We start from the raw sequence: 25,607 nt of genomic DNA, 5'->3' as shown, positions 1-25,607 counted from the left end.
GTTAACTAAAACTTAATTATTTGATTGGTTTCTTCTTGGTTTGATCAGTTTCAGTAAACTCTGTGTTCTTTGTCCAGGTTACACTGACCTCAGACTGGTCAACGGTTCTGACGTCTGTTCTGGTCGAGTTGAGCGTCAGTACTTCAGTAAATGGGGCACAGTGTGTGATGCATGCTGGGATATGAGAGCTGCCAGTGTCCTTTGTAGACAGCTGAATTGTGGGATTGCTGTGTCTGTTGTGGGATCAGACTGGTTTGGAGAGGGAAGTGGTGAAATCTGGGCTGATGTGTTTGATTGTGACGGGAATGAAACAAAACTCTCAGAATGTTTCGTCTCTTCATGGAGTCGAGCTGAATGTTCTCATAGACGAGATGTTGGAGTCGTCTGCTCTGGTGAGCAAATTCACACTATGATGAAGTCATTGGTTTCAGATTAAAATGTAGTATACATTTTAGATAAATACTGAATTACAAATAAATACTCTCCAGAGAGTAAAGCTCATATGAGGAACTGCAGCTCTCCACAAACTCTCAACTGCAGCTCCACACAACAGCTGTCAATCAAACACTTTGGTGAGAAAATCAACATCTGGGCAGATTCTTTAGTTGTTAATGATGAATAATGTTCATGTACAAGTACTGTTTTTCTCTCTCTGAATATCAGGTCGCGGGTCCATCAGGCTGGTGGGTTCTGGGGGAGACTGTGCAGGGAGGCTGGAGGTTTTTCACAGCGGCTCATGGGGGACAGTGTGTGATGACTCCTGGGATATTAAAGATGCCCATGTGGTGTGCAGACAGCTGCAGTGTGGAGTGGCCCTCAGTAACCAGCAGGTACCAGCCTGGTTTGGTCCTGGTTCTGGACCCATATGGCTGGATGAGGTGGAGTGTGAGGGGAATGAGACGTCCCTGTGGAACTGCTCTTCTCCAGGCTGGGGGAAACATGACTGTCAACACAAGGAGGATGTAGGAGTCGTGTGCTCAGGTAAACAGTAACGTAATGTGATCTATTTTAAAATATATAACTTCAAATGTTTAAAGGGATAATGTGCAACTGGTAATTTTTGCAAAATGAACACCAGGATAATCAGGAGTGGATGGCTCATATTTTACAACAAAGACCATCTTACTGTATGATGGTCTGATAGACAGCGCTGCCATGGATGCTGCTACTTTTTAAATATTTTTTATTGACCAAGCAGAATCAAGTAATACATAATATTCATAATATATTATAAAAATATAATTAAGTATCTTTTTCAGATGCTAACAGTGTGCTAGCAGTGTGCAGTAGCCTTGTATTAACCAGTTATTTTGGTGATATTTTAGGTTTAGCACAACTTAAACTTCAATGTTTTTAATGCACACCCCTTTCCATCTAGAGTTTAAAGAGATCAGGTTAACTGAGGGCTGTGAAGGGAATGTGGAGGTTTTCTACAATGGATCCTGGGGTAATGTGTGCTGGAACCAGATGGACACAGACACAGTGAGTCTGATCTGTCAAGAGCTGAACTGTGGAAGATCTGGTGTTGTGTCTGATTCTACACCAAGACTGGAATCAGCTCGTAACTGGCTGGATAAAGTGAAATGTCGACCTCATGATACAAATCTGTGGCAGTGTCCATCTTCACCCTGGGGACAGAATGACTGTAATAGAGATGAAGTGGCCAAAGTCAACTGCTCAAGTGAGATTGTTTTAAATAATGTAAGATGGTCTCATTAGTTATGTTTCTTTATACACAATGTTTGTATATAATGTGGTGAATAAACTGTTTCTGAAACACTAAACTAATTTGATGGACAGAGCCTAATATGATTTATGAGGCTTAAATTATGTTTTTACATTGATATGTTTCATTGAGAGAAGTTATGATTTTTGAGTCCTAATGTTCAGTTCTCTTAATATTTAATCTCAGAGGAGGAGAATCCTGAGTCTCCTCGGAGTCGTCTGACATGTTTTACCTCTCCATCTCCTCACCAGAGACAGTGTTCAAGTAAGATTTTTAATTTAAGACTGTTTTCCATTAAAATATGCATTTAAACAAGAATTTACATGCATTTAAAAATCATAATCAAATTCATAAATGTAATCCACTAATCATACATTTAAAGCCGTCTTAGTTATAAGTTTCTATGTGTTTTGTTGTAAATGTTGTGCCAAAGCTGGTCAGTGATGTAAAGTAAACACCCATGAGACAGTTGAGACAGTGTTCAAGTAAGATAAAAATAATTAAAAGGATGTATTTTCTTTATTCACAGTATCTTGAATTATTAATATCTGAGCACTTGTACACTGAATCCACATTCATAATTTGTCACAACTTTAAATAGTCATAAAATGCATTGTAAATGGATTGCTGCTCAGTGATGTTTCTGTCTGTGATTTAGATCATGTTCCTCTCAGACTGAGTGGAGGTTTGGGCCGGTGCTCTGGGAGGCTGGAGGTGTATCATAACGCTGTGTGGGGTTCAGTCTGTGCTGATCTGTGGGACATCAGCGATGCTCAGGTGGTCTGCAGGCAGCTGGGTTGTGGAGCAGCACTGAGGGCTGATGGGAATTCAGTCTTTGGTGCTGGTGAAGGTGTTGTGTGGCTGAACAGAGTCGAGTGCAGAGGGAATGAGATTCACCTGTGGGACTGTCCTCGCTCCCTGAAGAACCACACTGACTGCTCCCACAAAGAGCACGCTGGACTCACCTGTGCAAGTCAGAGCAAAACACTGACCGATAATAGTGATTTTCACATAATTTTAGTGCTAATAACTGTATTTGCATGAATTTTAATCTGTCTGTGTCTGTTTTGCCAGATTTGCCAGATTTGTCAGTGTCCATTACTCCTGCCACAACAACATCAGCTTCTCCTCCAGTTTCTCAGACAGTGCGCTCAACATCAGTCACTCCTCCACAAACTCCTCCAGTGTCTCTCTCTGTGCTTGTGGTTGTACTGGGAGTTTTGCTCTTACTGCTCTTAGTGCCACTGCTTATACTGATTCAGCAGAACAGAGTGATGAGGAGAGGTAGGAGACATCCAGAGACTGTCATATTGTAAGTTATTCAGTGTGTGATCAGTCATGTGTTGTGAACTGACAGCAGGTTTGTCTGTCTACACTCACAGCTCTCTCTAAGAGGAGACACAGGACGACGACTGAGGCCGTTTATGAGGAGATTCATCACAGACACAATCACTTCACTCAGAGAGGTGAGACATGAGCCGTGAATCTTATTTAATATGATTAATAAGAGAGTCTGTCAGACACTTGATGTTCTTCTATTATTAGTCCTGTTAAACCTCCGGCTTTAAACCAGAGAATTCCTCACAGAAAACCACAGAGCTGCAGGTGCATGTTTATGTGTGTGTGTGTGTGTGTGTGTGAGAGTGTGTGTGTGTGTGTGTGTGTGTGTGTGTGTGTGTGTGTGTGTGTGTGTGTGTGTGTGTGTGTGTGTGTGTGTGTGTGTGTGTGTGTGTGTGTGTGTGTGTGTGTGTGTGAGTGTGTGTGTGAGTGTGTCAGTGAGTGTCTCTTACTGTGTGTATTTTGAGGGTAATAAGGAGGGGTTCATATGTTAGTAAGTCAAGGTGCAGGTGTGTGTGTGTGTGTGTGTGTGTGTGTGTGTGTGTGTGTGTGTGTGTGTGTGTGTGTGTGTGTGTGTGTGTGTGTGTGTGTTTGTCGCTTCCTGTGTGTATTTCTGGAAGGCAGTGAGGAATGGGTTCATGTGAGGATACATGTGTGTTTGCTAATAGGCCTAAAACTTAGGATTTTCTGCCTCTAATGCTTTTAAAATGTAAGTAATTAATATTTGTGTTGTGTTGTAAGTAACACAATGCTTTATGATCCAAATGAGAAATAAGGAATCAGTCTGTATGGAATGATGAATATGTTTCTGACTGTTCTGCTGTCCTTTAACAGGAAGTCTCGTCTCTGAAGAACTGCATTCTGGGTATGAAGATGCTGATGAGTTTCTCTCAGGTTAGAGAGCTGAAGTAGATTAAAATCAATAATTTGATTTACACAAATATATATAAAAAAATATTTACACATTTTAACACTAATTGAACTGTTCACAACAGTAAAACTTTTATCTTTTTAGAAAAAGAGTTCAAGACTGCATATTATGATGATGTCACCAATGGCAGTGTCCTGAAAGGTCAGTGATCCCGCTGTGTCCCAATCAGAGGCTGTGTCCCAATCAGAGGCTGTGTCCCAATCAGAGGCTGTGTCCCAATCAGAGGCTGTGTCCCAATCAGAGGCTGTGTCCTCCGGAGGTCGCATCTGAAGACTGCATAGCATACGTCACTGAGGCGGTCTCATTTAAGAAAAATACCCGTTAGATTGCAAAGTAAGAAAGAAGTTTCAGTATTTTACACCTCATGAGGAATAACAGTCATTTTTATTACGGTTACTTCTCTTAAATAAGACATCCTTGATGAGGTATACAGCCTTCAAATGCGACGACCGGAGGACACAGCCTCTGAATTGGGACACAGCAAACATTCATTACCCAAAACCTGCAACAGTATATTTTACATTTATTTTGTTTCCCAAAATATTAAAAAATGCCCAAATTATACATGTTTTGATGCAGAAGAGATGATGAAGGAAATCACACCGGGATACTATGATGATGTCATCACTGATGGACTGAAACCAGATCGTGAGACAGGTGTCGTTCCGTTATTCTATAATAAAGAGAGAAATATTTAAAATATATTAAAATCTGTATATATGTATATTTAGAAATATATATACATTATATATGGTCTCATGTTAAATTTACAGAATACACACCTGAGAGCTATGATGATGTAATGACAAGTGGACAGAACTCTATCAAAAATGGTGTTTACTTTTTATTGTTATTGGTGTATTTTCCATAATCCTTTTATAGTGATTTATGATATTTTGTATTAATCCCATTACATTGTAAGATATAATGCAATGTTTGTTCTGTCTGTATGTTCATGTGTAGTGGACACACCAGAGCATTATGATGATGTCATCATTAATGGACAGATCTTTCCAGAAGTAACAGGTGAGTCACACAGAACTGCATTTCATGATCACCTTCACCCACTAATATTGAACATTTCTACCATTAATGAATCATCACGACTTTATCAGGAGTAAATCTAATAATCTCAGACAGTCATGAGGTGAAGAGATCAATGACATCATTAATGACTCAAGCTGATTTACAAACTACAATGTGAGGTTTTTATTTCACATGTGAATCAGAGGGAGATCAGGAGGAGTATGATGATGTGAAGAACAGCAGTGAAGATGAGAGGAACCTGTTGGGTAGGTTATTGAACATTTCTATAGCATATTTCATTTTTATTTGTTAAGTTTCTCATTTAAACTAAATCTTGGTGCATTTATAACAATGAAAATATGAGTTTGCGTTTGTTTTTAAAAACAGACTATGATGATGTGGAAGAGGAGTCAAATAAAGAGGGAGGAGCCATATGACTCACTGACCACACCCACTGCCTCTTCATCCAATCATATTACAGTTCCTGGAGCTCCTGGGAGATTCTTATGTTGTTTCTAATGCATCAGTGCTTTATGTTTTTATGCTATTTCAAATATTTTTGTATGAAATGCTACATGCGCCGCAAAATTTGATCCAGTATTTGGCCTGTTATTTTTCTATTGATATCAACGGATACTCAAAAGATATGTTTTTTAAACAATGAATTAATTTGTATGAACTTAATGAATTCATTTTTTTTTAAAGAACATTTGCAGGATAGTGGACAAAAGAAAATGTAGGGAAATAATTTTAGTTACAGTATTTTAGGCAGTTGACAGCAATATCCAATGACAACATTTAAAATCAATTTAGAGCATAACAATTCCCAATGCAATTTTATTTTATACATTTTAGTGATAACAACAAAAAGGTATGCAAAGATAATTGTACGAATAATTTTGGTCATCAATAAATAACACACATTTATACACCGATCTCAACTGCAGTTTATTGTGTGATGGTCCATTTTAAATTTAAAATGCCGAAAATAATTGTACGTTTTTTTGTCTTATTTTGTGGTTGATATTTTGTGGCTAATATTTTGCATTAGCTCATCTGCAGGTTGATGTTGTTCTTGGTTTTTCTTTTCAACATCTTTTCAAAATTTCATAATTTCATAATTTAAAATTTTCATCTTTCAAAAATTCATACAGACAGACATAATAAGACATGTATCAATCATTTGCCAAATAATTGATAGGGTGCTGAATATGTTTACATGATATTAAATACAGTACATTCACTAAGACAAGGTAAACATATAAATATATTCCATCTTTTCTTTTCTTCTTATCTAATCGTATTAAAAAGAGTAAACTAATCCAGTTACCTCAACATGAAAGTAACATGATAATACTGAATTATTTTATTTATTATAATTTTTATTATTTATTATACCTATATTACTTCAAGACATGCAAATAAAGAAACACGAACAGCATTTTTGATTCTCAAAACAAAGTAAATAACAACAGAATACAAAAAACAACAACTGGGGGGGGGGGGGTTACAAATAATGAGAATTACATTACTCTGAAAAAAAATAAAAATAATTGCAAACAGATAATGTTTTTAAGACTTTTTTGTTCTCAGACAATGTATAATTGAAAAGAGGTATTTTTTAAAGTTCTTTGATAAAAACAAGAAAGAGAGGTTTAGCATTTAGATTTATGAATGTGGAATTTAGGAATTTGTGGAATTTGATTGGGTGAAGCAAAACACAATTTGCCAACAGGAGTATTGACCAAACTCAGAGAGACTGGAAGTAGAGATCGAGCACCTCTCAATAATAAAGCAAGAACACCTGATTGAACCCTTCAAACATGAACAGCATCAAGATAGATGGATGTGACGCCAAGTTCGCTATAAAACACGGTGAGTTTCGGTGTAATGAATGGATACATTGTATTTCAGTCGTGGACATGGATTGAGTTGGAATTGTTGATAATGCTAAATCAAGTAATGTAGCGGGAATGTTCAGATGAAGTTCAGACGGAATGGAGCGCGATAAATTGAGTTCAATAGAAATGTATTTACAATAAAATCACTGACCTGCACACGTATAATTTGATGTTCTGTTGGTCTAGGGGGAAATATTAACTGTTAAAAAGTATTATTTTATTTTTCCCATTTAAAAAAAACAAGACGTTTTATAATTTGCCCCTTCCTTTCTTTTATGGCTTAATTTGACAGTTTCATTTGATTTTTTAATAAACACTTACCTTTAGAAACGATTCTTCTTATTAGGTTATTATTATGATAAGAGAACCTGCTGAAAATAAAATAAGCTTATCACTCTCACTGCTACAGTAGCTTATATTTACATTGTCATTCTGTGTAGCCTACTGTGTATTAGTACAATAGCCTATTTCATAAAGGCAGACAAAGAGTAAAATGAATGTGATATGAATTGAACTATAGGGTGAAGTCAGCAAAAGCGGGACATCAGGTAAAATGGGACAAATAAGCTTTTTGGTGTAGTGCTCTTTAAAAAATAATTTGCGATAATGGTGGGTGGTCTATTTTGTTACTGTCCCAATTTACCTTAAAGTGTTTGATAAAATGGGAAGTGGGACATGCTATAAAATAGAATATATAATACATTGCTTAATGTGAAAAGTTTTTTTGTTTTACAGAAAATGTAACACAAAAAGGAAAAAACATGTCAGTCAATAAATTAAAATTAATTTAATTTCACTAAAAAATATCTTAATTTGTGTTTCAAAGATGAAATGTCTATGGAACGAAAACGACCTGAGGGTTAGATATGATGACAGAATTTTCTGTGAAATTGTTTAGGTCTTTTGTTGTGAATGGTGTCCTGAAGCTGTAAAATCCAATAGCTTTCCTGACTCACATATACTTAGTAAACTTTACTCAGTAATATAAAATACATACTTCTTACTAGGTTTTGTTGAGTTACAGTCAATTGCAGGGTGAAAATAACAAGTTACTCAATCGTTTGAGTGACTCTTACTTGAAATAAGCAAGTAACAACAAAGGATGCAATGACGTTACTAAACCAGTGAGAGGCAGCAGTGAATTAAAGCATGCCTAATGTGCAGAAAATCCAAAGAAGAAGAAGTGGCACTTGTGAGAGCATGCGCAATAGATTCTGTGCGTATTTCATTTTCGGCGCCAATTTTTGCAGATGTGGAAAGACTTTGACAGACTACCTCCTACGTTTTTGGAATAATAATAAGGTGAGTAATCAAGCATGCGACTTTTGTGTGAATGTTTTTTTTTTTTTACTGTCTGTCGCTAATTTTTACTGATTTCCATAATGTCTAATGTTACCAAATAATTGAGATAATTAGAGCTTGAAGAATATGGTTTGGCCTGTTTGTTTTTTTTTTGTTGTTTTTTTGCGCATAAAACTATCAGGTACCATAACAGTTCCTGGAATGCCTGAAAAGCGATTTATTTGTCCCAAATGTAAGAATTATGGTTTTCTATTTTACCATTTTCACTGATGCATTCTCCTCTGTTGGCATTGGTTTAATTATTAAGGTTCCAAATCTGGTGAAATGGCGCACATCTACAGTTAAATGTAATCTGCAGTTTATGCAGAGATGAAGCATGTGATGCTTTTTGACAGTATGTGATTTCACAACAGCATTAAACTATTATTATTTTAAATTGAGTAAATTCAGATTGTAATGAAAGCACTGTAAAAGTGATTTTATTTTTATTTTTTATGCTGACTTTTTTTTTTACTCAACTACTTTATCACTGCATCAAAGATGGACCAGACCTTCTCAATGCAAAGACGTGAAGTTGTGGATGCAGATGGAGCAGTGGCCAGCTCTTTTTATCAGAGAGACAAGTAAGTACTTATTCATACCCTTTTCCACCATTATAAACCACATTCTGTTTAGGTTTGGCTTTAGAATTGGCCTGTTGGCCTGACCATGCATTGAAAGATATTTTTTATAAAGATCAGAAAAATCAATTATTAATTATTAATAATTGTTCATCGAAAGATTTCCACGCTGTCCCATGCCTTTTTTTTTTGCCTGTGTTGTAGGTGTTTGCAGAGTTTAACAGGATAGTCCCCACAGATCTGCAGAGTAACTTTTATGGTGCTGTGGATCGCTACACACCACGCTTTGTCACAATCTTAAAGTCTTCAAGAAGCATTGGAGAGAAATTAGATGAGCTTATGCAGCAAATGAATACAGGGGTGAGTTTACTGCAGCCTTAATTTTGTATTAATATTCTGAGTTTATCATGGTTTTGCTTACAATCTATCTAGCTGTTGTCTAAAGTGTTGTGGGGTTTTGTTGATAAACTCTTTAACTGTGGACTGTAATCTTAAAGGATTAGTTCACTTTCAAATAAAAATTTCCTGATAATTTACTCACACCCATGTCATCCAAGATGTCCATATCTTTCTTTCTTCAGTCAAAAAGAAATTAAGGTTTTTGAGGAAAATTAAATTTTAATTTATAATTTATAGATCATGCCTTTTCACTTTTCTCTGTTGTAATATTTTTATTATTTGGTTTCATTCAGGTATGTGATGTTGATGAAGCCTGGGCATAACTATCTGTTGGGGTGCTGACTGTCAACTTCCCTCTCTAAATAAACTCTACCTTTGCCCAGTGTCTACTGCCATCATTGTTGAGAAAGGTATTGTAATGGATAATCTGCAGAACCTGCCTCAGGCAATTTGCATCTATTTTGGTCTGTTTTATGCTTTAAATTTGGATTACCCAAAAGACACGAAAAATACTTTTAACTTCATTCAGAAATTGATGCTTGCTTTGAGACAGAACAAACTCTCACCAAAACTGCAATCTCTTAACAATCTCCTGTTGAGTAATCAAATGTGCAAGATTGATGATGTTTGGCATTAGATTACATTTGTTTATGACAGTTGAATTAGATTAGTTGATAGAAAAATAAAAGGGAAGCTAAGCCACTTGTTTAAAATTGTCAGCCCATTAGTTCATGAGCAAGTTAAAGGGTTAGTTTACCCAAAAATAAAAATTCTGTCAGTAATTACTCACCTTCATGTCGTTCAAAACCCGTAAGACCTTCGTTCATCTTCAAAACACAAATAACGATATTTTTGATGAAATCTGAGAGCTTTCTACCCCCCAATGACCGCAACATCATTGCAACTTTCAAGGCCCAGAAAAAAACATCGTTACAATAGTCCATGTGAAGTATAAAGTACGAGAATACTTTTTGTGCGCAAAAAACCCCCAAATAACGACATTATTCAACAATCTCTTCTCTTCCACGTCATTCTCCTACGCTGTTGACGTAGTGTAAACATCCCAGTGCTTCTGGGTTCTATGTCAGAACGTAGGCTTATTATTGGCCAGCATCACACATGACCAGCATCAGACAATAATAAGCCTCAATCTGACGTAGAACCCAGAAGCGCTGGACGTTTACACTACGTCAACAGTGTTGGAGAATGATGTGGAAGAGAAGAGATGTTGAATAATGTCGTAATGGCGGGGGTTTTACACACAAAAAGTATTCTTGTTGCTTCATAACATTAAGGTTGAAGTACTGTAGTCACATGGACTATTTTAACTATGTCTTTACTACCTTTCTGGGCCTTGGAAGTTGCAATGACATTGCAGTCTATGGAGGAACAGAAACCTCTCAGATTTCATCAAAAATATCTTCATTTGTGTTCCTAAGATGAACAAAAGTCTTACGGGGTTGGAACAACATGAGGGTGAGTAATTACTGACAGAATAAAAAAAATTTAAGAATCTGTCAGCGTATTCATTTCTAATGTATGTGTTTGAGAGACATTGCTTTTTCATCGTTTAGGCTTAAACGATGAAATACTATTCCATCGTTAATGAATGTAGCCACTTTTTTTGCACTTCTATATACCAAGTTTGGTCTCCGAAGTGTTATTGATTAAAGTGAGTCATTGTTATGTATTGAATTGTTAAAGCTGTTTGTTGAGAATCTGTTAGAGTCAGGGTATGGTCTCAAATATATTTATTTTTATATGTATTTCTCATGGTTCATGTTAGTTAACACACTACCTAATGTTAACTAATAAACCTTATTATAAAGTGTTTCCGTTTTTTTTCAAAAAAATGTAAAAACCTAAAGTGACTATTTACATAAATTGTATACCCCAATGCAAACTTGTGTGGACCACCCCTGTGTCAGTTGTTAAGAAAACAAATACAATAAATTTACCTTTGAACTGTATCATTGCCTTAAATTTATTTGTCCTGTTGTAAATGTTATCTTTGCAAAAATTGTGAAAGTATTCTCAATGATATATAATAGATGATTGATAGCACTTAAGTTATGAGTAAAGCTTACTTGCTATTTTAAGTGCAATCGGTTTGCATGGTTTTAACAAGTAAACTGGATTGCTTTTGAAGTAAAGTAAACTCAGTAATTCCAAGTTGTATGTTGCAGAAAACATCAGAGTTAACACAACTAGCATAAATGAGTACATCTAAAGTAAATGATCAAGTATACTATACAAATTAGTTTTAAGTTACTGGAACTCTCTTGTAAGTGTACACTACTAGACATGCACTTGTTAGTACTACATACTATTCCTATTTCACGTTAGTTTTTTAAGTGCAATCGGTTTGCATGCTTTTTTTGAGTAAGCTGAACTAATCGGATTTTACAGTGTGGTCAGTGATGTTGCTGTGTGTGATTTAGATCATGTTCATCTCAGACTTGATACATTTTGTCTGTTTTGTGAACATGTTTCTGGTTCTGCCATCCCTTCATAACAGGAAGTGTCCTTTCTGAAGAACATCATTCTGGGTATGAAGATGCTGATAAGTTTCTGTCAGGTTAGAGGACTGAAATATAATGTATGTATCTGCATTTTATTTTTGCTTACATGATGTTGCATATATTATTTATTAAATTACTTAACAGAATCAGGAATCACGCCTGATTATTATAATGACGCCACCACCATTAAACGTACAACACATCGTGCTATAGTTTTATTTCTATAATTATTAATATTATTTGAAAATGCTTGTGTATTTTATGTGATTTTATTAAATATGCTTAATTTTCAAAATCCAACATTTACATAAATAGATGCATTTTATTTTGTTGCAGATTTTTTTTCTTTTATTGCATGAACAACATTTACAGAACATGAACAACAACAACAAAAAAAGTAGGCTACATAAAAAAAAAAAAAAAAATACCAGGGTTAAAGATATACAAATACACAATACAAAAATTGAATGAAAACAAAACTAAATAGACCTAACAAACAATAAAAGGCTTTGACATTTCACAAAATCTGAAAAGTGTTCAACAAATACATGGTTTTAACAGCTTTTTTGTTTGTACTGTCCTTAATGGAAACTATATAATTTTCTAATTCTTTCAAATAGCACAGAAAAAAAAAGGGTTCTGATTAGTAAATTTACACCGATGAATATGAAACTTAACTAAAATAATCAAAAGATTAATAATACACGCTTCCTTCTCCAGACTCTTTTCATATGGGAAAAACCCAAATATTACATGTTCGTAGCAAAAGAAAATTACATCCTAATTTGTTATTTATAAATTTAGAAACTTCCCACCACATCATTTTGGTGTATTGACAGTGGCAAAAAATATGAGGTACAGTTTCTGGTTGCAAAAAACAAAATGAACAATTTACATCTATGTCTTTGTTAAATTTGGATAGAAAATGTTTAGCAGGGTAAAATGTATGCAGTATCTTAAATGAAATTTCCTTGATCTTATTTGTAATAATATATTTATTAGGTAACCACCAGACCTTATTCCAATTAATATTTCCAATAAACCTTGACCAATGACATATGGTTTACTGACTAGCTCTTTTTGAAAAAGGGAACGTATAGCCTTATTATTTTTGCTTGTCGAAAAACAAACTTTACCACAAATCGTATCAGCTAGATGCAATAAAGACATACGTTTAGAGTATGAAATACCTCTACATAAAGAGACAACACCCGAAGAGATAGCACCAATTACAGAGGCAAATTCTTTAGGGGAAACAGGGAAGTTGAAGTGAAAGAAACTCATCATAAGTCATTAAAAACCCCTGATAATTCAACAACTGTCCAACCACAAGAATGCCCTCATCAAACCAAGTTTTCAAAAATATACTCTTATGTTTGTACAAAATATTACAATTATTCCAGATGTAATAACGATGTGGAGAAAAATGATGCTTGTAAATTAACTTCCAAGCCAAAAGTGCTTGCCTATGAAAAGCTGACAGTTGAACTGGAAGTTTCTCGATTCTGTAATCACACATAAGCAAAAATGGAAGACCACCAACTTTGTCAAAAACCGAATTAGAAATTATATTCCACACAGAATCAGTGTTTTTTAGAAAATATTTCAACCAGTTCATTTTGAAAGTGTTATTTAAAATAGAAAAATCTAAATAATCAAGCCCGCCATTTTTATATGAATTAACAATTACAGATTTTCTAATATAGTGTATACATTTTTTTTCCACAAAAAATTCAGCATAATTTGATCGATTATCTTATTTATTTTATTATCCGAGTGTATTGAGGAAGCTACATAAGTAAGCCTAGAAATACCTTCCGCTTTAGCCAGCAGAACACGACCTTTGAGAGACAAGTCCCTCTGCAACCAAATATTAAATCTATTCTTTACTTTTTTAATCACAGGGTAAAACTTGTGTGAGATTCTCTCCTGCTCATTTTTAGTAATAACCATACCCAAATAAGTTGGAGCATCCTTTACAGGGATATTACAAATAGTTCTGGAATGGCAACTTTTTAAAGCAAATAGTTCACATTTTTGTAAATTAAGGCAAAGACCTGAGGCACTGGAAAAAATTTCAATGATCTTGACCGCTGACTGAATTTGATCAACATTTTTCAGGAAAAGAGCTGTGTCATCCGCCAACTGACTTATAAGGACACTTCTCTCTTCAACTTGAATTCCTTTTAAATTGGATGATTTGATAAAATGACAAAACACCTGAGCAACAATAAGAAAAAGGTAAACAGAAACTGGGCAGCCTTGCCTAACTCCTCTTTCCAAATCAAATCTTTGAGTAGTGCCATTATTTAATTTCACAGAACTATTTCCCCCTGCATAAAGAGTTTTCATGGCATTACAGAAATAAGCCCCAAACCCAAAGTGTTCTTAACAGTATAAAATAAAAGGATGCTCAACAGAATCAAAGGCTTTGAAAAAGTCTAAAAAAAAGTCTAAAGCTATCATCTTTTATAAGGTCAGAATAATCAATAAGATCAAAAATAAGTCTAATATTGTTACATATATGACGGTTTCTCATAAACCCAGATTGATTTTCATCAATAATGGAATCTAATACTAATTTGAATCTTTGGGCAAATACCTGAACAAATATTTTATAGTCATTATTCAACAGACTAATGGGTCTCCAATTATCAATAAGCAAAAAAATCTTTCTTGGGTACAAATTATACCTTGTGTCATAGTTGTAGTCCGCTGTGAGCACTGTAAGCTTTCAGAGTATACTTCACAAAGAAACGGGGCAAGAATCTCAGAAAACTGCTTATAGAACTCCGTATTAACTCCATCATTGCCGGGTGATTTATTACATTTGAAATGTTCAATAGCTTGCTTCATTTCCGTAATAGTTATTGGAAAATCACATAACTTTTGGTCCTCCTCAGTAATTGTTTTTACATTCTTAAGCTGTTTACAAAAAGAAGTCATATTATGCTCACTGAATTTAGAAGTATATCATTTAGAGTAATAATCATAGCAAAAGCTAGAAATTGCGTCAACATTATCTGTAATAGATCCATTAATATTCATTTTAGAAATAGAATTTAGTTTAGCCCTCGACTTTTCAAGATTAAAAAAATAAGCAGACATCTGCTCTCCATGCTCTAACCAGTTTTGCCTTGATCGAATAAAAGCACCTTGTGCTCGCATTTTGTACATATTATCAAGCTCATTTTGCAGCTCTGTTAGACGCAATCTCTGTCCTTCTACCAGCTCCACCGTTAGAAATAGCTAGATTTCACTAACAACTTTCTCTCCCATAAGACGTTGATTTAACTAATGTGCTACTATACTTCCTCAAATAATTTCCAATTTCAAATTTTAATAATTCCCAATTATGACTAAATAACCCTTCCTTCTTAGCTTTAATCCAATAATAATTAATGAGTTTTTCCAATTCCTGTTTAACTGCACTTAATTTAAGCAAAGAGCTATTCATTTTCCAGTATGAATTATATTTGTTACAATTTGTGTTTGGAGAAATATTAATTGTAATTAATATGGCCTTATGGTCGGTTAATGGTGTTGGCAAAACATTAACCAAAATATTGTTCCCATCAAAATGGTTAGAGACAAGCCAAAAATCAATCCTAGAACGTCTACTGCCATCCTTGTTACTCCAAGTATACACAATATCGTCTACATTTTTCTCTCTCCATATATCAATTAGATGAAAGCTGTCCATAAACAGTTTCAAATTAGTATTTAAATTTGAAGGTCGTCTTGGAGGCCACCTATAGATTGACTCATTTATAACAACATTGAAATCACCCCCTATAATTAAATAAGAATCAGGAAATTTGGATAACCAATGTGTAAGTCTTTCCTCCAACAAACATAACTGGTCATTATCAGATTTACAATTATATCCATTTATATTAACTACTATAAAAATGACACTAAAACATTTTATAATTAAACATATAAAGTGGCCATTTTCATCACTATCCGAATGCAAAACCTCACCTCTATAGTTATTTTTCAGGCAAGAAACCCCTGCTGAGTGTTCTGTTCCATGAGATAGCCAAATGTCACTATTGTGATCTCCAAAAATGAACATCAGAAGCAATAGAGTGAGATTCTTGAAAAAATACAAATTCATTATTAAATCGTAGTGAACAAAAACAAAGCCTTATGCGTAACGTTATCTCTTAAACCCCTGGCATTCAAAGATATAATGGAAAATGACATAAACAACAAAGTTAACTCTGAAACAACAAAACAACTTATAACCTCTTATAACAGTCAGTATATTAAAATAAAATTGCCAAAAAGGTCAACCACATAATATAGCACCATAAAGACTTGTATATTTTGTTGCAGATGACATATCAGAAACCTATGATGATGTCGTCATCATACGACAGTTCTCCAATAATAAAGCAGGTGAGCGTTTAAAATGTAATTTTTTTAATGTAGCCTGCTATATAAAATCCATCAGTATTTTATGTTACACTTAGTTTTGAAATGTACCAGATCAATTACATTTAGCTGATTTTCTACATTTAAACTGAAAGAGAATATGCTTTGCTTTCATGTTGTTGCTTATTAACTTCATCTGTGTGCTTTTTCTTTCTATTTGCCAAATTCTTTGTATATTTGCTATATTATTTGTAATTCAAAGTGATATTATTGGACAATCTTTCAGAGGCATGTGAGAAAGTACTTTGCTCAATTGGCAAAAAAATGATGATGCAACAGGACTGTGACTGAACCTCTTACCAGTTCAGAACATCACTATTAAACAGAACAACCCAGTATTTAACAATTCACTGCACCTTCAACTTATTTAAGATCATATATAGATGAACATGTGGAAAATGGATTATAATTCATGTGATCAGCTGAGGAAAGAAAGGAAACCCCCCATTTTCTCCCTCATTCAATATAACTGCATTAACTACAACAACAACAACACAACAACAACAACAACAACAATAATAATAATAATGATTATTATTCACAATTTATTATTGTTTGAACTATAAATTCAAACAAATCAATAAATATGTTACTATTGCACTAATACTTCTCTAATGTAAAATAAAAACAAGCTTTTAATAAAAATAATTAACGTTAATAATATTATTAATATCAATTATATTGTAAATAATAATCTAATGTTAATTGTAATATTTTAAGTCATCCCGCGGACCCCTATGGAAGTTTGCTGAGGACCCCTATAGTGGGCCCTGACCCCCGGGTTAAGAACCACTGATCCTGGGGAAGGTAAAACACTTCAAAAGGAAGTCAACAAAGTTTTTATTTTTATTTTTAGCTTTATATTATAATGATTATTATATGTTATATGTTAATGATTATTATAATAACCTAAAGAAAATACAAATATCACTCAAATACATGTGCAGTAAAATAAGCTCTATGTTTAATAATAAAAAGATTAGTAACTGTAAAAAGAGTAATGATCAATTTCTGTCCAAATGTCTGTCGATTTGTCCACAAGGTCTAGACTCCTGTCTGCTCCTCTTTACAATAACAAGTTCTGTGTCTCCATCTGGAGGATGAATCAAGCATTACAGTATCAAACACACTAAACACACATAACAGCTACAAATACATAATATGATGCCAAATGAATAACTTTGGAACAGAAACTAATGATTATTTACAAATATTATTTGAATAGCCTCTGTTTGTTGTACACAAACGCGTCCAGTTCATGTTATATATTATTAACACAGTTTATTATGCTATTGGTTAGAACATATTAAACTACACTTAATGTTATGCACAAAAAGAAACTTATTAAAACATATATTTACAGCAAAACTATTTCTGTGTGTGAAATGAAGCTTCAGTAAGTGAGCAGTCAGTCATCAGTCTTGTATGTTGTGTGTGTAGAGACAGGCTTTGATGCTGAATATAACCTGCAGTGTTTCTCTATCAATCTCCTGTAAGTTTAGTGTGACTTTCTCTCCACGCTGAAATATGACTGACACGAGTCTGTCCTCAGTGAAGTGTCTCTTCACACTGGAGGAGGAGTCCCGCTCATCAGCGCTCACACTTTATTGATATATATGGAGAAAATAAAAATGCTGCTGTGTGATTTGTCAGTGATTGTGTTTGATGATTTCCTCTGTTGTGTCTAATAAGGGAACAGTGAGTGTCATTGGCAGCTGTGAGAGTCTCTCTCTCTTTAGGGGACTGACAGGAGCCAGTTTCTTCAGTGTGTGTGAGGGAGCAGAGGAGAAACAGAGTCAAACAAACAGTGTGACGAGCAGAAGAAGATGGAGGGATTTCTGACACTCGTTTTACTCTCCTCTATAGTCACTATAACCACAGCTGGTAAGTAAAAAATAGATTTTAAAGATGTAAAATGTAACATTTTTTAATAAGTGGTTTGTTTATGATTGCATTATACCACTACAAACTGAATAGAAGCCTTATTATCTAGAAACTAAGATCTTGACACTAGATCATTAATTATCAATTACATTTTATAAATGATTTGAGCTTTTACAGGAAATCAATTTGTTATACACTCATGCCCAGCTTTAGTTGTCCAGTTAGAGAAACACACACACACACACACACACACACACACACACACACACACACACACACACACACACTCTCTCTCTCTCTCTCAAACAGGCGCACATATCTTTGTGGGGACTCTAGACGTAATTGTTTTTATACTGTACAAACTGTATATTCTGTCCCCTTACACTAACCCTACCCCTAACCCTACCCATCACAGAAAAATTTCTGCATTTTTACATTTTCAAAAAAATATAATTTAGTATGTTTATAAACCCATTTCCCTCATGGGGACCGCTGGCTGGTCCCCACAATGGAGGTGATCTCATGTTTTACTATCCTTGTTGGGGACATTTGGTTCCCACAATGTAATATAAACAAAAACACACACACACACACACACACACACACACACACACACACACACACACACACACACACACACACACACACACATATATATTTCTATTTCTATTTACCAACTTATTACATCTTATGTTTCTTGACTTTGCATGATCAAATCCCTTACTCTCTTTCATGTACAGATTTTGAGACTGTGAGGTTAGTTGGTGGTAACAGTCTCTGTGCTGGTAGAGTGGAGATTCATCATGATGGTCAGTGGGGAACAGTGTGTCGTGATGGCTGGGATATGACTGATGCTGCAGTGGTGTGTAGTGAGATAGGATGTGGAGAGGCTCTAGAGGCTGTGCGTGATACTCGCTTTGGATCAGGATCAGGTAAAATCTGGATGGATTATGTGCGCTGTAGTGGATCAGAGACAACACTGAAGAACTGTAGATCAAGAGGATGGGGTGTTCATTACTGTGGTCATCATCAAGATGCTGGAGTCAGATGCTCTGGTGAGCGGCTCCATACATCACACTGTTAATACATCACTGATCAGACTTTCATTGATAAACATCTTATAAGCAATTTAATGTAATTTAATGTAATTGTTGTCCGAGCAAATCATAAGCAGCTAGTTGATGAAAAGTATATTTTATTGTCTTAACAACTCCATTTGATCTATTTATAAAATATATTATTAATGAAGGAATATTGTTTTATGTCCATATCATAATCATAGTGACAGATGGTCTTCTCTTTTGTGTAAATATATTCAGAAACAATAAACTACGGAAGGCCTAGTCTTGTTGCTGGGTCTCACCTGTGTTCTGGAAGAGTGGAGATGTATATTGGGGGACGATGGGGTTCAGTGTGTGACGCTGCCTTTGACCAGCAGGATGCAGAGGTTGTGTGTAGAGAGCTGGACTGTGGGGCTCCTGTACAGGTGCTGGGAGAAGATGCTTTTGGAAAAGGAAAGGGTCAGATTGGATCAAAAGAGATTCAGTGCAGAGGAGATGAAACACACATTCGACGCTGTCCATCATCAACCTCTCATAATATAAAATGCACCCATGACAATGACGTGGGACTGATATGTTCTGGTAAAATGTCAATGTTCAGCCTTTCAATAGAGAAATCAAATTGTTAACTAAAACTTAATTATTTGATTGGTTTCTTCTTGGTTTGATCAGTTTCAGTAAGATCTTTATTCGTTGTCCAGGTTACACTGACCTCAGACTGGTCAACGGCTCAGACTCCTGTTCTGGAAGAGTGGAGCTTCAGTTTCTCAATGAGTGGGGCTCAGTGTGTGATGCATGCTGGGATATGAGAGCTGCCAGTGTCCTCTGTAGACAGCTGAATTGTGGGATTGCTGTGTCTGTTCTGGGATCAGACTGGTTTGGAGAGGGAAGTGGTGAAATCTGGGCTGATGTGTTTGATTGTGACGGGAATGAAACAAAACTCTCAGAATGTTCCGTCTCTTCATGGAGTCGAGCTGAATGTTCTCATAGACGAGATGTTGGAGTCGTCTGCTCTGGTGAGCAAATTCACACTATGATGAAGTCATTGGTTTCAGATTAAAATGTTGTATACATTTTAGATAAATACTGAATTACAAATAAATATTCTCTCCAGGGAGTGAAGCTCATCTGAGGAACTGCAGCTCTCCACAAACTCTCAACTGCAGCTCCACACAACAGCTGTCAATCAAACACTTTGGTGAGAAAATCAACATCTGGGCAGATTCTTTAGTTGTTAATGATAAATAATGTTCATGTACAAGCACTGTTTTTCTCTCTCTGAATATCAGGTCGCGGGTCCATCAGGCTGGTGGGTTCTGGGGGAGACTGTGCAGGGAGGCTGGAGGTTTTTCACAGCGGCTCATGGGGGACAGTGTGTGATGACTCCTGGGATATTAAAGATGCCCATGTGGTGTGCAGACAGCTGCAGTGTGGAGTGGCCCTCAGTAACCAGCAGGTACCAGCCTGGTTTGGTCCTGGTTCTGGACCCATATGGCTGGATGAGGTGGAGTGTGAGGGGAATGAGACGTCCCTGTGGAACTGCTCTTCTCCAGGCTGGGGGAAACATGACTGTCAACACAAGGAGGATGTAGGAGTCGTGTGCTCAGGTGAACAGTAAAGTAATGTGATTGATTTTTAAATATATCATTTCGATTATGGTGTATTTACCATAATCCTTTTATAGTGATTTATGATATTATGTATTAATCCCATTACATTGTAAGATATAATGCAATGTTTGTTCTGTCTATATGTTCATGTGTAGTGGACACACCAGAGCATTATGATGATGTCATCATTAATGGACAGATCTTTCGAGATGTTACAGGTGAGTCACACAGAACTGCATTTCATAATCACCTTCACACACTAATATTGAACATTTCTACCATTAATGAATCATCACGACTTGATCAGGAGTAAATCTAATAATCTCAGACAGTCATGAGGTGAAAGAGATCAATGACATCATTGACACAAGCTGATTTACAAACTACAATGTGAGGTTTTTATTTCACATGTGAATCAGAGGGAGATCAGGAGGAGTATGATGATGTGAAGAACAGCAATGAAGATGAGAAGAACCTGTTGGGTAGGTTATTGAACATTTCTATAACCTATATCTGCTTTTATTTATGTTTCTCATTTAAACTAAATCTTGATTCATTTATAACAATGAAAATATGACTTTGCTTTTGTTTTTAAAAACAGATTATGATGATGTGGGGGAGGAGTCAAATAAAGAGGGAGGAGCCATATGACTCACTGACCACACCCACTGCCTCTTCATCAAATCATATTACAGTTCTGGAGCAACTGGGAGATTCTTATGTTGTTTCTAATGCATCAGTGCCTTATGTTTTTATGCTATTTCAAATATTTTTGTATGAAATGCTACATGCGCCGCAAAATTTGATTCAGTATTTGGCCTGTTATTTTTCTATTGATATCAACGGATACTCAAAAGATATGTTTTTTAGTCAATGAATTAATTTGTATGAACTTAATGAATTAATTTTTTTAAAGAACATTTGCAGGATAGTGGACAAAAGAAAATGTAGGGAAATAATTTTTAGTAGTATTTTAGGCAGTTGACAGCACTATCCAATGACAACATTTAAAATCAATTTAGAGCATAACAATTCCCAATGCAATTTTATTTTATACATGTAGACAAATAAAAATTACTGCATGAAGTACATACACTTTGACTCTGAATAAAAACTACTGTAAAAGCAACAAGAATACTGTAACTATTCATCATCTCTCCGTCTGGCTGGATCAGGCCATAAGATTTCATCCACATCACAGGCTATGTCTTCAATGGCATAAGTCCTTCCCTACCTCTTACTCTACCTAGGCCTCTTCCTCTATCTCCTTCTTCTCCTCTTCCTCTACCTAGGCCTCTTCCTCTATCTCCTTCTTCTCCTCTTCCTCTATCTCCTTCTTCTCCTCTTCCTCTACCTGGGCCTCTACCTCTTTCTCCTCTTCCTCTACCTAGGCCTCTTCCTCTATCTCCTTCTTCTCCTCTTCCTCTATCTCCTTCTTCTCCTCTGTCACGGTTGTTGAATGCATTGTTTCCTTCTTGCCTCGTGTCGTTGTTGTTTATGTGTGAGTGGGCGTTGTCCCGCTCACGTGTCTGTCAGCGCTCCAGCTGATCATCATCATCATCACAATCACTGTTCACAGCTGCGATTCATTTTCATTCCCTATATATACTCACACCATTCTCTGTTCCAGTGTCGGATTGTTTGTTGAGGTCCTGTGATTGCCGTGTCTGTGTTTCCCGTGGAGTTGGCGTGTCTGTGTTCGCCTGCCTTGTCTTCCTGCCGTTCTTGTTCTTCGTCATTGGGTTCACCGCACTCCAGCACCGGGATCGGGATTAATCACCGTCACAGCACCAGCGCACCACAGACCATCAAGTCCCTGCACGAGCCTGAGTCGCCGCCCTCCGTTGTTCTGAACTGTTTGTCTGACCCTTTTGAGCTTAATAAACACTTTTGAGAACCTGCAACTGTTTCCAGTTTTGTCCGACCATGACAGAACAATCCGACCAATCCATGGAAGCAGCAGGTGGTGCCGCCGCAACGATGGATGACTTTGTTCGTGCAAGTATTCAAAGGATGGACGCTCAGGACCGCCATCAAGGGGATGCGGCGCGCGCGATTCAGGCTCTCGTCACGCAGGTGTCCGAGCTGACCCAGCGTTTTCAACAGCTGCAACCTCCCGCTGCGCCAGCCGCACCGCCCGTCCCTCCCACACCAACGATGCCCGCCTCCCAGTCGGAACCTCGCCTTCCGACTCCTGAGCCATACTCTGGTGAGCCTAACTTTTGCCGGCCGTTTTTGACTCGATGCGGCATGCATTTTGCAGTCCAGCCCCGGACATTTGAGAGAGAGGAGACGAAGGTGGCATTCGTACTCACTCTACTGACTGGGAGAGCGGCACTATGGGGGACGGCGGTGTGGGAGAACCAAGAACCATGCTGTTCCTCGTTCCAGGAGCTCTCCTCGGAGATGAAAAGAGTTTTCGACCGCGCGGTTGCGGGGAGAGAGGCTGCCAGGGTCTTGTCTGATCTACGCCAGCGAGAACGATCTGTTTCAGATTATGCCATTGAGTTCAAGACCCTGGCGGCCGAGTGTCGCTGGAACGAGGAAGCGCAGTGGGATAGGTTCCTGCATGGGCTGGCCGACCGCGTCCAGAGGGAGATCTACGCCCTGGACCTACCCCCCTCACTGAACGGACTCATCGATCTGGCTCTGAGGGTGGACGCTCGACTAGCCCGGGTCGGACCACGCGCTCCACCCAGCCTGCCTCGTGGGGGGGTGGAACATCAGTGGTCCAGCGGCATGGACGCGGCCGGTCCCTCCGATCCCGAGCCCATGCAGGTGGGTCGAGCTCGACTTTCCCGGGAGTAAAGGGAGAGGCGGAGATCCCTTGGCCTTTGCCTGTACTGCGGGGGAGCGGGACACTTTGCTAACAACTGCCCGGTAAAAGGTCAAGCCCGATAGTAAGCATGAGGCTACTATCGGGTGGGATCTCCGCCGAAAAGTCCTCATCTACATCCACCATCCTCCCGGGAAGACTTAGATGGTCTGTCCACGATCATCACTGCACCGCACTGGTGGACTCCGGGGCCGAAGGTAATTTCATGGATCGCACCTTTGCACTACAGTTTCAAGTCCCACTCAGAACACTTCCCCAGAGAATCACCGTACATGCACTCAATGGACAGTCACTACCAACCATCTCCCAGGCCACCGAGAACATTACACTCATCACCTCAGGGAACCATGCAGAGACAATATCATTCTACATCACGGACTCCCATCACACCCCCATTGTCTTGGGTCACCCCTGGCTCCATCAACACAACCCCCGCATTGACTGGAAACAGAGAACCATATCAGCCTGGAGCACTGAATGTCATAGTTCTTGTCTTGTGTCTGCCTGTTCTGTTGTCTCTGTTCCTGTGTTGCAGGAGGAAGCAGTGGATTTATCAAACGTGCCCGCGGAGTACCGTGACCTGAGGGAAGTGTTCAGTAAGTCAAGGGCTGCTTCTCTCCCTCCGCACCGTCCCTACGACTGTGCTATAGATTTACTGTCAGGTAAGTCTCCGCCTAAGGGCAAGATTTATTCACTCTCGGTTCCGGAGAGGGAGGCTATGGAGAAATATATTTCTGATTCTCTAGCATCCGGGTTCATCCAACCTTCCTCATCTCCAGCGGGGGCGGGGTTATTTTTTGTGGGGAAGAAGGATGGATCGCTGCGACCTTGTATTGATTACCGGGGGCTGAACAACATCACGGTAAAGAATACTTATCCTTTGCCGCTGATGTCTTCAGCCTTCGAGAGGTTGCAGGGAGCATCCATCTTCACAAAGCTGGACTTACGTAATGCTTATCATTTGGTCCGTATCAGGGAGGGGGATGAATGGAAGACTGCCTTCAACACCCCTAGGGGGCACTTTGAATACTTGGTCATGCCCTTCGGTTTGTCCAACAGTCCCGCAGTCTTCCAGGCACTCGTCAATGACGTGCTGCGAGACATGATCGATCAGTTTATTTATGTTTACCTGGATGACATTCTGATTTTTTCCTCGTCTCTCCAGGAACACGTGCAGCACGTCCGACGAGTACTCCAAAGGTTGCTAGAGAATGGGCTTTTTGTCAAGGCGGAGAAATGCGCTTTTCATGCACAGTCGGTTCCTTTCTTAGGACACATCGTGTCGGCTGAGGGTATGCGTATGGATCCTGACAAAGTTAAGGCTGTGGTAGAGTGGCCAAACCCAGATTCCCGTAAGGCCCTACAGAGGTTTCTGGGGTTCGCCAATTTCTACCGGCGTTTTATTCGCAACTTTAGCCAACTAGCCGCACCTCTGACTGCCTTGACCTCCCCCAGAACTGCGTTCAGGTGGTCGGAAGCAGCCGAAACTGCTTTTTCCAACCTCAAGAGCCGCTTTGTTTCGGCTCCCATCTTAATCGCCCCTGATTCCTCACGTCAGTTTGTGGTGGAGGTCGACGCGTCAGAGGTGGGGGTAGGCGCAGTTCTTTCACAACGCTCACCCTCAGACAACAAGATGCATCCATGCGCGTTTTTATCCCAGCGCTTATCACCAGCTGAACGAAATTACGACATTGGCAACAGGGAGTTGTTGGCGGTCAAGTTAGCCTTGGAAGAATGGCGTCATTGGTTAGAGGGGTCCGGGGTACCCTTTATCGTCTGGACGGATCATAAGAATCTGGAGTACATTAGATCCGCTAAAAGGTTGAACTCCAGGCAGGCGCGGTAGGCACTTTTTTTCGGCCGTTTTGATTTTACCCTCTCGTATCGTCCGGGTTCCAAAAACATCAAACCCGATTCTTTGTCGCGTATTTTTGATCGATCCGAACACGCACCTACTCCCGAGCGTATTTTTCCTGAGACCCTAATTATCTCTACGCTCACTTGGGAGGTC

At 37.8% G+C, this 25,607-nt stretch overlaps 1 protein-coding gene across 1 annotated transcript in view; it reads left to right on the top strand.

The window, feature by feature from the left end:
• The window catches only part of LOC308689067 (uncharacterized protein), a gene marked incomplete at both ends in the record, with an annotated part of 105,259 nt that overhangs the window by 8,575 nt on the left and 71,077 nt on the right, over positions 1 to 25,607 (top strand). Inside the window, 25 exon segments of the mRNA XM_081362619.1 lie at positions 78 to 392; positions 489 to 572; positions 664 to 981; positions 1,379 to 1,681; positions 1,913 to 1,990; positions 2,385 to 2,699; positions 2,810 to 3,010; positions 3,109 to 3,192; positions 3,899 to 3,958; positions 4,080 to 4,136; positions 4,575 to 4,652; positions 4,769 to 4,828; positions 4,959 to 5,021; positions 5,225 to 5,287; positions 16,107 to 16,169; positions 18,830 to 19,021; positions 19,409 to 19,732; positions 19,852 to 20,166; positions 20,265 to 20,348; positions 20,440 to 20,757; positions 20,916 to 20,978; positions 21,180 to 21,242; positions 22,410 to 22,606; positions 22,675 to 23,538; positions 24,132 to 24,258. Of these exon segments, the coding sequence (XP_081218745.1) occupies positions 78 to 392; positions 489 to 572; positions 664 to 981; positions 1,379 to 1,681; positions 1,913 to 1,990; positions 2,385 to 2,699; positions 2,810 to 3,010; positions 3,109 to 3,192; positions 3,899 to 3,958; positions 4,080 to 4,136; positions 4,575 to 4,652; positions 4,769 to 4,828; positions 4,959 to 5,021; positions 5,225 to 5,287; positions 16,107 to 16,169; positions 18,830 to 19,021; positions 19,409 to 19,732; positions 19,852 to 20,166; positions 20,265 to 20,348; positions 20,440 to 20,757; positions 20,916 to 20,978; positions 21,180 to 21,242; positions 22,410 to 22,606; positions 22,675 to 23,538; positions 24,132 to 24,258 (4,689 nt within the window).

The sequence above is a fragment of the Scardinius erythrophthalmus genome, assembly GCF_964197995.2.
Source record: "Scardinius erythrophthalmus genome assembly, chromosome: 4".
Lineage (NCBI taxonomy): Eukaryota > Metazoa > Chordata > Actinopteri > Cypriniformes > Leuciscidae > Scardinius > Scardinius erythrophthalmus.
Note: the sequence above shows the minus strand (reverse complement) of the source record. Positions and strands in the feature narration are given on the sequence as shown.